This window comes from Arvicanthis niloticus, chromosome 10 (genome assembly GCF_011762505.2).
Source record: "Arvicanthis niloticus isolate mArvNil1 chromosome 10, mArvNil1.pat.X, whole genome shotgun sequence".
NCBI classification, from domain to species: domain Eukaryota; kingdom Metazoa; phylum Chordata; class Mammalia; order Rodentia; family Muridae; genus Arvicanthis; species Arvicanthis niloticus.
In genome coordinates, this window is record NC_047667.1 from 12,894,452 (window position 1) to 12,906,997 (window position 12,546).

At 35.0% G+C, this 12,546-nt stretch overlaps 1 protein-coding gene across 5 annotated transcripts in view; it reads right to left on the reverse strand.

Moving 5' to 3' along the window:
• The window catches only part of Dpp10 (dipeptidyl peptidase like 10), a 1,470,448-nt gene that overhangs the window by 41,642 nt on the left and 1,416,260 nt on the right, over window positions 1-12,546 (reverse strand). For all 5 annotated transcript variants that reach the window (XM_076941051.1, XM_034513030.2, XM_076941054.1 and 2 more), the window contains 2 exons: window positions 8,432-8,553; window positions 7,066-7,113 (listed from right to left, as the gene is read on the reverse strand). In XM_076941051.1, coding sequence (XP_076797166.1) covers window positions 7,066-7,113; window positions 8,432-8,553 — 170 coding nt within the window. The remainder of the gene's footprint in view (window positions 1-7,065; window positions 7,114-8,431; window positions 8,554-12,546) is intronic.

Below are 12,546 nucleotides of genomic sequence, written 5' to 3' on the forward strand. Positions count from 1 at the left end.
GGTACTATGACTGAATCATTAATTGTTTGTCAAATTTATCATTATTTTTCCAAAATTCTTTGTGATTCTTACATAAATAAGTTCTATTGAATTTGGTTATTTCAGTAATATGAAATGAGTAGACATTGTATAATCATAAAATGTTTGTCATTTAATACATAATAAATATAATATGTAGTAAAGGAGTATCAACTCTAAATTCATGAGTTTCTCGTTCTCTCTCTCAGTCTCTCTCTCTCTCTCTCTCTCTCTCTCTCTCTCTCTCTCCCCCCTGTGTATTGGGAGAGGGGGTGGTGGCACTGTATCTATCTTGTAGAGGACACAGAATAACCCAATATGGTTCCTTGACTGTCTTCTGCCTTTATGTTTTTGTCTGAGATAGGGTCTCTTACTGGCCAAAGAGCCCCCAGGGATCACCCAATCTCTGCCTCCTCAGACTGGGATGATCAGTGCAACCCACAATGCTCATGACAATTCTGAGGACTGAACTCAGGACCTTGTACTGACAAGGTAAGCAATTCACCCACTGGAGTGTTTCAGCCAGGATTATTCTATTCTCCTCTTCCTCCTCCTCCTCTTCCTCCTCCTCTTTCTCCTCCTCCTCCTCCTCCTCCTCCTCTTCCTCCTCTTCCTCTTCCTCCTCCTCCTCTTCCTCCTCTTCCTCCTCTTCCTCTTCCTCCTCTTCCTCTTCCTCCTCCTCCTCTTCCTCCTCCTATTCTTCCTCCTTCTCTTCCTCCTCCTCCTCCTCTTCCTCCTTCTCTTCCTCCTCTTCCTCCTTTTCTTCCTCCTCTTCCCCTTCCTCCTCTTTCTCTTCTTTCTCCTCTTCTTTTTCTTCCTCCTCCTCCTCCTCCTCCTCCTCCTTCTTTAGCTTAATTTGATTCTTCAACAGGGTGTCATTATGTGCCCCTTCTTGATTTTGACCCTTTTTGTCCAGCCTCAAATTATCTCCAATCTGGAATTGTCCTGCCTCTGCTTAGGTGTGTGTGTGTACCACTGTCTTTGCCTTGATCTCTATTTTCTGAAACAGCTTGTGTAAGTTTGGTGGTACCTTCCTTAAGCATTATATAGAACATACTAATGAAGCCTTTAGTTTTCTAAACTAAGCATGTTACCTATTTGCTTCCATGGTATTCAGTTTACTTCCTGTCTGATGAAATACATATAGTTACATTTTACCATTGTCGTGCCCAATGGAGTAGATTAATACTTGTGTAGTGTTTTCTCCTTTATCATGGGCCTTTTACCGTTTGATTTTTCTGTCCATTAATATGTTTGTTGTTTGTTTGTTTGTTTTTACTAGAATTTACCTCATTCAAATTTTTATTCACTTTTTAAATTTTAATAGTATTTTTGTAATTTCTGTCTACTACATTTTCATTTATTTTTAACAAGACCTATTGTCTGTCTTTTAACAGCCAGAGATGTGACATAGATACTGACCCATTGTCAACAGAAGTCATCAACCAGTTTCACTTTTATGTGTATTTTTGGAAGGTTTCTTTGGCTAATGTTGCAAACCACATTATTGATACTTCCTTTGACAATATCCACTCACAATTTGTTTACTTTGAAACTGTTTTGTGTTCATTAATTTTATTTATAAGACAACATCTCATTTGTTTTATTCAGCTTTCTTGTATTTTTAACATTTTAATCATCTGCATATTATAGTAACCTATAAGCTTCCCTGCTGGTGTTGTTTGCTGTACTGGGAATAGACCCTAGGGCCTCACCCATGCTAGGTGAGTGTCTTACGACAAATTCCATCCTCAGCCTCAGAAACCAAGAGAAATGATCACATTGTATCACAATCAATTTCTTTCTGTTTATTCCACTGAATTATGACTGTTACGTATGATCTTTTTCCCAACAAATTTCTGCTTATTACATATCTTCCCAATAACAGATTGTGGAGAATATGTTTTCTGATCTTCCTAAAACTCAGCCAGCCTGTGTTATTTAAATGGTAGCACATTTTTAAAGAAGCTATTACAACATTTTATAATAAATGTTATAAAGTATGTATTCATATTTCAAAAAAACATGATTACATTTTCATTTATTTATCTAGTGGTATATATCGATGTGTGTACAGACACGGGCATACACAGGCATACATATGGAGGTTAGAGGACAAATCTTGGAAGTTCTTTTCTACAACATTTATGCCTGGGGAATTGAACTCATAAACTTGACAGCAAATACTTTTACCCACTGAGGAATCTCACTTACTTACTTGCAAAATTTTACTCTGTATAGTCCATTAACATTAACCATTCATACTTTCAACACTATTATAAAAACACACTGAATAGTTCTAGATAAAACAACTACATTTTGCATATACAAGATGCCAGCATCTCTTGAAAATGTTAGTGCAAATAACTTGACATTAAAGTTTTTTAAATTTTTGTCTTTATACCTTTAAATATAAATCATATTTACTATTTTGTTTTATAAATGGGCTCTACATTATTGTGTTACAATTAATAATTAAGTAAATGAGTAAGAACATCTAGTAGGACCAACATGGGAGCATTATAGTAGTAATTTCATATAACTTATTATAAATTACCAGTGGAGGAAAACATAATTACAAGTAAACTAATTATATCACTGAAACAGCAGTTGAAAATTTTCTATTGTATTAAATGGAATTAACTTACTTATAAAATAAATATCCCTCTATGAGAAGAGAGAACACAATTGTAGTTTTAAAAAAAAGTTATGAAAGATTTAAAACATTTCCAAATAGTATGGGTACACCATATATTACAATAATTCAGAAAATAGGTTTTAGTAAACATGACTTGTCCTCATCAAACAATATAAGATGGGGTAAAGCTAAGGCATTCAAGTAAATGTAGAGATCAGTGAACAAAAAACGGATAATGAGAACAGAACAGCGTGAAACAGGATAGTGTGAAGGAGTTCAGAAGGGGGAAAAGAATTGAGAAAAGAATAAATAGGAAGTAAATGAAAGTGATGGAAGACACATGAAGTGAGACAAGGAAGGATGGAAAGAGACAAAGTAAAAGAAACAGACATGTCTGAAATTAGGGACAGAGAAGACTGCAATGGCCAACAGAGAGACAGGAACCCTACGCCCCATTACCTCTCTACCAAAATCATGGAGGAGTGTATCCCCCAAAGTCACAAATTATTGGTATTTGGAGGGCAGAAGATGGTGTTTAAGGGGAAGCCCCTATAATGGAATGCTGTTGGCCACGCAAACAGAAGAAAAGACACACAGGTAGGGAGCTTTGCTCCTCATTCTTGCTATGGGATGCACTGCTTGCCCTAGGACTGACAGGAAAACTGCACATCCCCTAAGACTGGAGCAGTGGGATGGACCTGTCCATGGACAGAAAACCTTCTAAAAAGTGAGCTTACTGTACACATCTCTCACTGTGAGAAAATTGAGTGAATATGGACAGAAATAGAGAGAAGGGAGTGTTTCAAGCATTAACAAGGTCAAAATTGTATTTGTGCAACATATGAAGTCCATAATACACAGAATAGAGCATTTGAAAAATATTAAAAGAGAAACAACAAAACCAAAACTCACCTGAAAGGTTCTCATATTAATGTAAGAACTCTAAATGTAATGTAAGAACTCAGTAAAGAACTGAGACAATTCTCTTGTGTTTTGTCATTTTTTTTTTTTGAGACAGAATGTCATAATCTCAGATTAATCTTGAATGTGCTACCTATGAAGGCTTGAATTTCTTATCATCTTACCTCTATCTCTGCTAGGATCACAGGAATGAGTCACCATGCCCAGGTTATAAGGCAATAGTGATTAAACTTGGCTCTTTGTGTACACTAGGAAGGTATTACAATACCTTAGTTTTGCCCCTTGTTCCTTCTTACAGTTTTATATAATGTACAATCATCAATATCTCTGTTATATAAATTTATACTTACATTATTTTTACTCAGCTTTAATTGCCAAGAAGAAAAAGAATATATGAAACACTGATGGCTGAAGATTTTGTTGTGTTCTTAAATGTTTGTTGCTCTTTATGTTTCTGATTAAAAAACTATGAGAGTCTCTTTGTATACAATGTTCATTAAATAAGGCTTTCATTTTATTAATTTATTTAAAAAGATAGTGAGATGATGTTTTATTTACTGTTTTGTTTCATTTTCTTTAAATAGTATCACTTTAATTTTCACAGTTTTCTTCTCAAGGCATATTTTACTACATATTGCTCTGAGAACAGCTAAGATTGCCTCATTGATGTTTCTTTTTTAAACAACCCACAGACCCTCTTGTCATTGAGTAGAAAACGTTGTTTCCCTAAATAATTGTCCTTAAAAAGTAAAGCAAGTACCCAAACTTGGTTCACCCAGCCAATTAAAAATTTGTACGTCTTGATCAAAAGGCAATCAGAATTGATTTTTTGTTGGGAACACTATCAATATTTTTGGGGGGTAAGGAGAAATGTTCTTTAATTTTCAGCAGTGTTATAAAAACAAGGCTTTGTAACAATGAGGTAAAATTAAATAATACATATCTCATAAAGACTTTCCTTGAGTCATTCTTTGACAGAGATTAAATATGCAGTGTGACACCAAGGGCTGCCACATTAGAAATACATCTTCTAATGTAAGTGTTTTTGCCTCTTTGTCTACAAGGAAAATGATCTTCATAGCTATTATCTGCTATGTTTCTGGTCTCAGAAGAAAGTTATGATGGAGTCATCTCATACAATGATTTTCTATCTGCAAAATTAAATTTCTTTTCTATTTTTCTTTCTCTCTCTACTTGGGTACTGCATTCATAAGTAAGTTCTCCAAATCTGTTGCCCTGATAACCAAAATATTTATCACTAAATCAAGACACGGGCTGATTTTAGAAATGTGCTATTTCTATGAATTATGCATATTATAGCATTTAATCAAAGTAGTATGTAGGTTCTTTCAATTAATCTCAATATAGGCTATTTTAACTCCTACACATGTTGCAAAGGACAATATGTAAAGAAATAAAAGGGTTACCTCTGTCTAACATAATTATCTTTGCTATGAGTAGTAAGTGGATTCAATTATTTACCATAGCCCTTTTAAATGGAGTCTGAAGATGGGCATAACGAAGGAAATAAAAATTGAAATTGATGATAAGCTATTTTTCAGCTATACGAGAAAACAACACTAACCCAGGACCCATGTTCATGGGAACAGGTGATGCATTTCTATGCGGTTCAACTGGCTGAGCATTGGCTGTTTTTCTTTTCTTAGGATGGCACACTCCTTCCAGTTTGACACATTTACAACTATATGACCATCTGAAGAAGGTGGCTGCACAGCTACATGTGACTCATGATAAACCATAATAAACAATTATTCTAAGCTCAGATTGCTCATTTGATTTCTGGCTCTGTTAAGTAATCATATGACTCTAGCTAAGTACTTTCAGCTGTCTGCAACTCAGTTTCTTTGCATGTAAAATAAAATAATACAATAAATTATCTCAGGAATGCTCCCTGACTTAAATGAGTTAACCTGTCAAAAGTTATTATTAATATTATATAGCTTATATTGCCGGAACTCAGAGGTAAAGAATGAATACTGTTTTTACAGAAGATCTAAGCTCAGTTCTCAACAGCCATACCAAGTAGCTCACAACCAGCAGCTCTTAAGTCCATTTCTAGGAGATGTGACACACTTTTAACCTCCACTGGCACTTTGACAAACTGAGCATATATTCACATTCATATAAATAAAAGTAAATTTAAAAGATTATAGAGCCTACTAGAGCATAAGAAGTCTGACTTTGCAAATTTAGAAAACAAAGCTGACAGACAGGGATGAGAACACAATTTAATGAGGACATTCATTCTAAGTTTAGCTCAGCAGGGTACTGGAGAGATGGCTCACCAGTTAAGAGTGCATATTGCTCTTGTAGAGGACCTGGATTTACTTCTTAGACTCATACTGGGCAGCTCATAACTGACTGTAATCATTGTTTCAGGAGATCTAATGCCTGGTACCTCCATCGGAACTGCTGTACTCATATAGCGTATGTACATACATTAAGCATATAAATGCACATACATACACATAAAATAAAATAAAAATGAATTACTAAACCTTGAAAGAAAATTGACTTACTCATATACTTACTCATTCAGTCTATTTTAAGTTTTTACTATTCTATTTTAAGTTAAACACATAACCATCTCATCAATGAGGCTATGCTGCATTATTTGATAACATGGTTTGCAAATAAAGTTGGCTAAATATACAAATAAAATAAATCGACATATGTGATTATATATATATGGATGTCTGCACATCTAGTACAAATACAATAGAATAAACCACATAAAATGTTTTCTAATTTTTTTTCCAAGAAAGGGTTTCTCTGTGTAGCCCTGGCTTTCCTGGAACTCACTCTGTAGACCGGGCTGGCCTCGAACTCAGAAATCCACCTCCCTCTGCCTCCCAAGTGCTGGTATTAAAGGCATGCGCCACCACTGTCCAGCTTATAATTTCTGCAAATATTTTATCATTATCACCGGATTTGATATTACCTTAACCAATGAAATAAAACATGTTTTTCCCAGAATAAGAAGGGAACTCATGGCCCTCTACCGCTAAGTCAAACAAGCAAATAGTGTTTTCAATATAAATAGATATGTTTGTGACGTATGAAATGCCATAATATCTATAAAAAGCATTAGAATGGAACATAACCTACATAGGGCTGAACAAATAATCTAGAAATTCAGTGACAAGTAGGTGGGAATGCACATAACTGGCCATCTTTTTTCATGGGTTTAGATTCAGCAATTGTCAAGTTCTAACCTAAGCTGCAAGATGATCAAACCACTCACTTTACTGTTCTACTAACATATATAAAATCAATTTAAGATCCTCTACAAAGCATTTCTTGTGCTGAAGATCCCATGGAGGAAGATTCTAGAGAGTATGAAATACAGAATAAAAAAAGAAAAAAGAAACAAACAAAACAACAACAACAAAACAAACCCAAAAAACTCCAGTTTGCCCGAGATGACAGCCAAATATTACTTTCAAACCTGCCTCTCTGGTACTCACTTGATGGGTCTTCTGTGTTGTGAAGGCTGACCATTGGGACCTTTGGACCTAGAATTTAAAAATATACATGTAAAGTTTTTTTTTTTAAGATGACTGAATGTACAAATGTGCTTGCTGCCAAGCCAATGGTGGAAGGAGAGAACTGATTCCTAAGCTGTCCTCTGACTTCCACATATGCATCATTCCATGTACACATACATAGATACACACATACAACAAATAAATAAATACCATAGCAACATCTAAGATATGCTTACCATAAAGACAACATGACAGAGTTTCTTTTTCTAAATGGAAATACTATATATTAAAATACAATGAAACAGAAACAAAATAAACTGAATTCATGCTACTCATTACATTTCAAGAAGATGTATAAATTCAGTTTTGTTTCTGAAAAGTATAGAACCACGTTAAAGGGAAAGAGATTATTTTTGATACATTCTTGGAAGATTCATCCATGTGAGGTTTTGCTGTGATGTCATAAGACAAAAGAAGAAATAAGTGGTGGGAACCATTAGTCAGCACCAAATGAGGAGGAGAAGAGAAAGTGAGTTCATACAAATCCAAAATCTTTATATGAAAGAGTGTGGGTTCTGTGTGTGAACATGTTCCTGTGTATGTGTGTGTGTGTGTCTGCGCTCACATGCATGTGTGTGCCTGCTTGCTCTCAGGTGCAGGTGGTGGAGGTCAAAGGACAACCTTGGGCATGACTCTTCAGTTGCCATTGATGTTTAATTTTTTTTAAATCATTTCCCTTCCTGGCTTGAAATTGGACAAGTAGATGATGCTGGATACCAGTAAACCCTGGGGTATCTACCTGTGTCAGCACTGGGATTGTAAGTCTACTACATCATACTCAACATATTTTTAATGTTACTTCTGGGAATCAAGTTCATGTCCTCAATCTTACAAGGAAATTGTTTCTCCAGTGGAGTTGACTCTATCGTTCCCATTAAAATCCTCATCTCCTAAGACTAAAACTATTTCTTCTGAGGAAGGCATTTTCTAAAAAATAGGTAAATTATGATTATACTGTGGTTTTGTCAGAATAATTGCCCACCTCTTTGCGTACCCATTTTGATATACATCTACTTTAATTTTTAAATTTCTAAAGATTTTTATTTTGAGGGTATTAGAGATATGGCTCAGCAGTTAGATTCAGTTCCCAGTACTCAAGTTGAGAAGCTCACAACCACCTACTCCAGCTCCAGAAAACCTGATGCCCTCTTTTGGCCTCTTCTAGGTGAAATGGTGGACTAAGCTCAAATCTCAGAAAATATAAACACCTATTAATGATAGTAATGTAAACTGGTTAAACTAAGTGTATGCAATCAATCCTATTGAAAAGCACATACTATCTAACCTTCACAGAATAACAAGAAATGTTGATTCATGGGACTAAAGCTGGCATCAAAGTACGTGCAATCTTCTTTCATAAAGTTGCATGAGATGCAATCACGATTCAATAGTCCCTCAGTAGAAGCACTAGAAAAATAAAACAAAAATGAGAAATATTGTTAATATAGATCCTTGAAATAATGGCATCAACATTTAAATGTAGTCAAATAGAAAAGTTGCCTGAGACCTCCTGTGAAAATTCCTTGTAAGTTATGATTTATCTAACACTTGCAAATTCACTTTCCATCATTAAAGTTAAAACATATATGGGTTTTTTCTGGATAATAAAAATAATACTATAGTATGTGCATATAAGTAGTAGGTGGATATGACTAAATATATTAATTCCCATGGGATTCATTATAATTCATTGTTAACTCCATTTCCCCTTTTAATATTTATTTTATTTTTGTTTTTGTGTATGCCTATAAGTGTGTGTGCATGTATGGATGGATACTTGAAGCCAGAAGAGGGCATCTGGTTTCTTGGAACTGAACCCTAGTCTTCTGCAAGTGCAGTACAGACTTTACATGCTGAGGTATCTCTAGTTCTTATTTTTTTTATATGTGCACTCTAGAAGAAAATTTATACTTAGAGGCTAAGATGAGTAATTCTCAGTAAATATCAACCCACAAGATGAATAATTGTTTCTTAACCTCTCTTTAAATGAAGGTCATAACTTTGTAACCTCAACAGTCTAAACATTCACTATCCTAACTTGTCTTATTAAAAATGGGCACTGAGTGAAATACTACTGACATTCAAGGTCAACAGAAAAGTTTTTGTCTATATTTTATGATCATGGTGCTTTAGGTCAGAAAACATGAAAAACATATGCTTTCTTTTTTCCTGAAATAGAGGAGTACTCATGATGAATGTCCTGGGGAGTTATTGACAGCTAATGGCTCTTAAGAGAAAGAGAGACATTTCCTTCCATGGTTTAGACACACACAAGTTGTTCATGATCCTGTAAATAATCCTAGGAAAACTATCTCTCTCTGTATCTGGCCTATTCTTCCCCCAACACATACTACTACATGAAGTAGCTTGAAAGAAGGAAGAACATCAACAAAACTGAGAGAGTCCAAGGTAAGTAAATGTGACTTAAATACATTATATGCATGTATAAAAATGTCATACTGAAAAACTGTGCATAATTAAAATATACTAATATACTTATTTGAACAAAGTATTCTCAACCACATTTCAGAATAGAATATAATTTTAGATATATCTGCATGCATGAATAGTAACTATATTGATTTTGAAGTGTAATATATGACAGTCCTAGGAAAAAGTGAAGAAGTATTAGAGTGGACACAAGGTTGGGAGAAGAAGCTCTGGTTTGGGTTATTCGCAGACATCAGAGTTACAATTTCATACTTGAAATTCTGGGAAATCATCACAATACATGGACATGGGGCACCTAAAAATTCATTCTGCAATGACTTGTAAAAAAATTAGATAAATTTATTTGAACTATGGTTATAAATTTTGTCATTTAAACCATTTTAGGACACAATTCACTTTTTAAAAAGACTTTTATTTATGTATATGTGTACATTGTAGCTGTCTCCAGACACACCAGAAGAGGGCATTCATTACAGATGGCTATGAGCTTCCATGTGGTTGCAGGGAATCAAACTCATGACCTCTGAAAGAACAGTCAATGCTCTTAACCACTGAGCCATCTCTCCAGCCCCACAATTTCAGTTTTATTAAATATATCTGCAGTGATGTCCAATCATCATTCTAGAGAGAGTTAGCAAGTGTCTGGGTTGCATAAAGTTCACTCTGGCTTAGTAACACTAAGATTTGAAGCCAATGTCTTTCTGTCTTCTTCCACAAAGCTTTTGAATTCAAGCTCAACAGAGATTCACACTGGTATTTAAGACTTAACTTATTTAGTGTGTGTTTATATGTAATATGCATATGAATTTAGGGGTAATCTTCTGTGAGTGCATGTGCAGGAACCAAAAGCAGACATTGGGTGTTACCCTCTATTTCTCTGCTCTTTACGTGTTTTAGACAGAGTCTATCACAGAAAGCAAAGCTTGCTATTTCAGCTATACTGTCTGTCTAGAAAGCTACAGAAATCTTCCTGTGTCTCTACCCATTCAGGACAATGATTACAAGCATGCATAGCCACTTTAAATATGGGTGCTTTGGATCAGAACTCAGATTCTTAGGCTTATAAAATAAGCACTTTGCCCACTGAGTATCTCCCCAGCTCTCTTTTACATTTCTCAGACTATGACACCCTGAAACAAAAAATACAATGCATTTAGACAAAAATACTAACACTAGATTTGGTAACAGTTCTGATTCTTCCATTAATTAAATCAACAACTGATCTTTGTACAGGTCAAGCAAAACACTGACTGAGTTTTCTTGATCAAATTCCATCTTATGATCAAGCTAACTGATACTCCATGAGCCACTTGTAAGAGGACACTTGTTGGCACTTTATTCTTTTTATAGCAAGTTCACTGCTCTAGTCCAGGTCATTGGCAAATTGATTGCTATGGTGCAGTCACAAGACAAGTAACCATACACATCTAAATAGACATGATTCAAGTCTCATTTAGACTTATAAGAGCAAAAAGCCTCAAATAAATTCATCCACTGACCTTCACCAGTGCTTATCTCCATTGTTCATTTCTTTTAGTAGTTTTGTTTCTTTGTTTTTGTTTGTTTTTAATGAAAGGACAAAAATATGATGTACATCTCTAAAACATTGTTCATGGCTGTGAGGGTTAGTTTTCATTGTCAACTTTACATAACCTAGAGTCTTAATGGTGAGTTATCTATATTTGATTGATCTGAGAGCTTATGTCAGGAGACTTTTTCTTAATTTTGTTGTGGTAAGGAGACCCATTGTGAATGTGAAAGATGTTGTTCTTCAGGGTATGTGCTTCTGTATATGTACACATTTGTACAATGAAATGGTTTCCATTTCATTTAATTGGACAGTCTCTCCAAGCTTGCTTATTCTGGCTAGTTTAGCAAGCCAGCTTGCTCTGGGAACCAGACATCTTCACATCTCCAATGCTGGATTCTCTTCTACCTGGCTTTTTTTTTTTTTTTTTTTTTTATAGGAGTCAAAAGTCCAAACTCCAGTCTCCATGGTTGAAGTGAGCACTTTCGATCCCCATTACCTTATATACATTTTTACTTTCAAAACAAAAAGTATAGGCTACTTGGTAAGGAGAGTAAAACTTCTTCAAACAGGGTGAATTTCCACTGAGAATAAACCACAGCAGACTTGACATGTTTTAAAACGGGTGTGTGAAATGGAAATTAGAATGTACATGTAGAATCCGGAAATAATAGGCCCTTTGCCTACTCAAAATAAAAGTCATTCTTGTGAGGTCCTGTTGAGAGTTTGCAGAATGTAGAGATATTTTAATGTTGAATAGCTGAGTTCTTATGCCCTTGAAGAATTGAATTTCATATTTATTCATACTGGGCAGACGTGAATATTCACATATATGTTGCTACATTTTAGTGAAGCAAGGAACCTTCTAGATTCAAATAAAGCTACTTTCTCCAACAATCTCATTTAACTTTATGAACCTCAAGACAACAAGAACAAAAAAGAGAAAAAAATAGGAGAGAAAGAAGCCTTTGCTTGCTAAAATTTGTATTCAGAGACACATCCATCATGCTATTATGTTATATAGGAATAAATTATATTTGTGTCACATTGATTGATGTACAAAAAACTCAATATGAGATGGTGCAGAAGGAATTATTGCTAGGAAAATATGAAAATGTCTGTAATGTGTAGAGGTAAAAAAAATTAAGCCATACGTATGCACCAAAAATATTATGAAACTATAAACGTGGATAAATAAAATGAAGAAGAAACACTGAAATCTTGTGTCTGGAAATAGCTCCCAGGTTCCCAGAGGGTCACACACAAGGGACCGGAAAAAGAGTGTGAGGTTCTTTTTGAAGAAATTGCCCATATGAAAATTAATGATGCTCAGAGAGGAGCTTAGCATAACTGTCCTTTGAGAGGCTCCATCCCTCAGTTGACCAAACATGCAGAGATCCAGAGCAAAACATTCCAGGAGC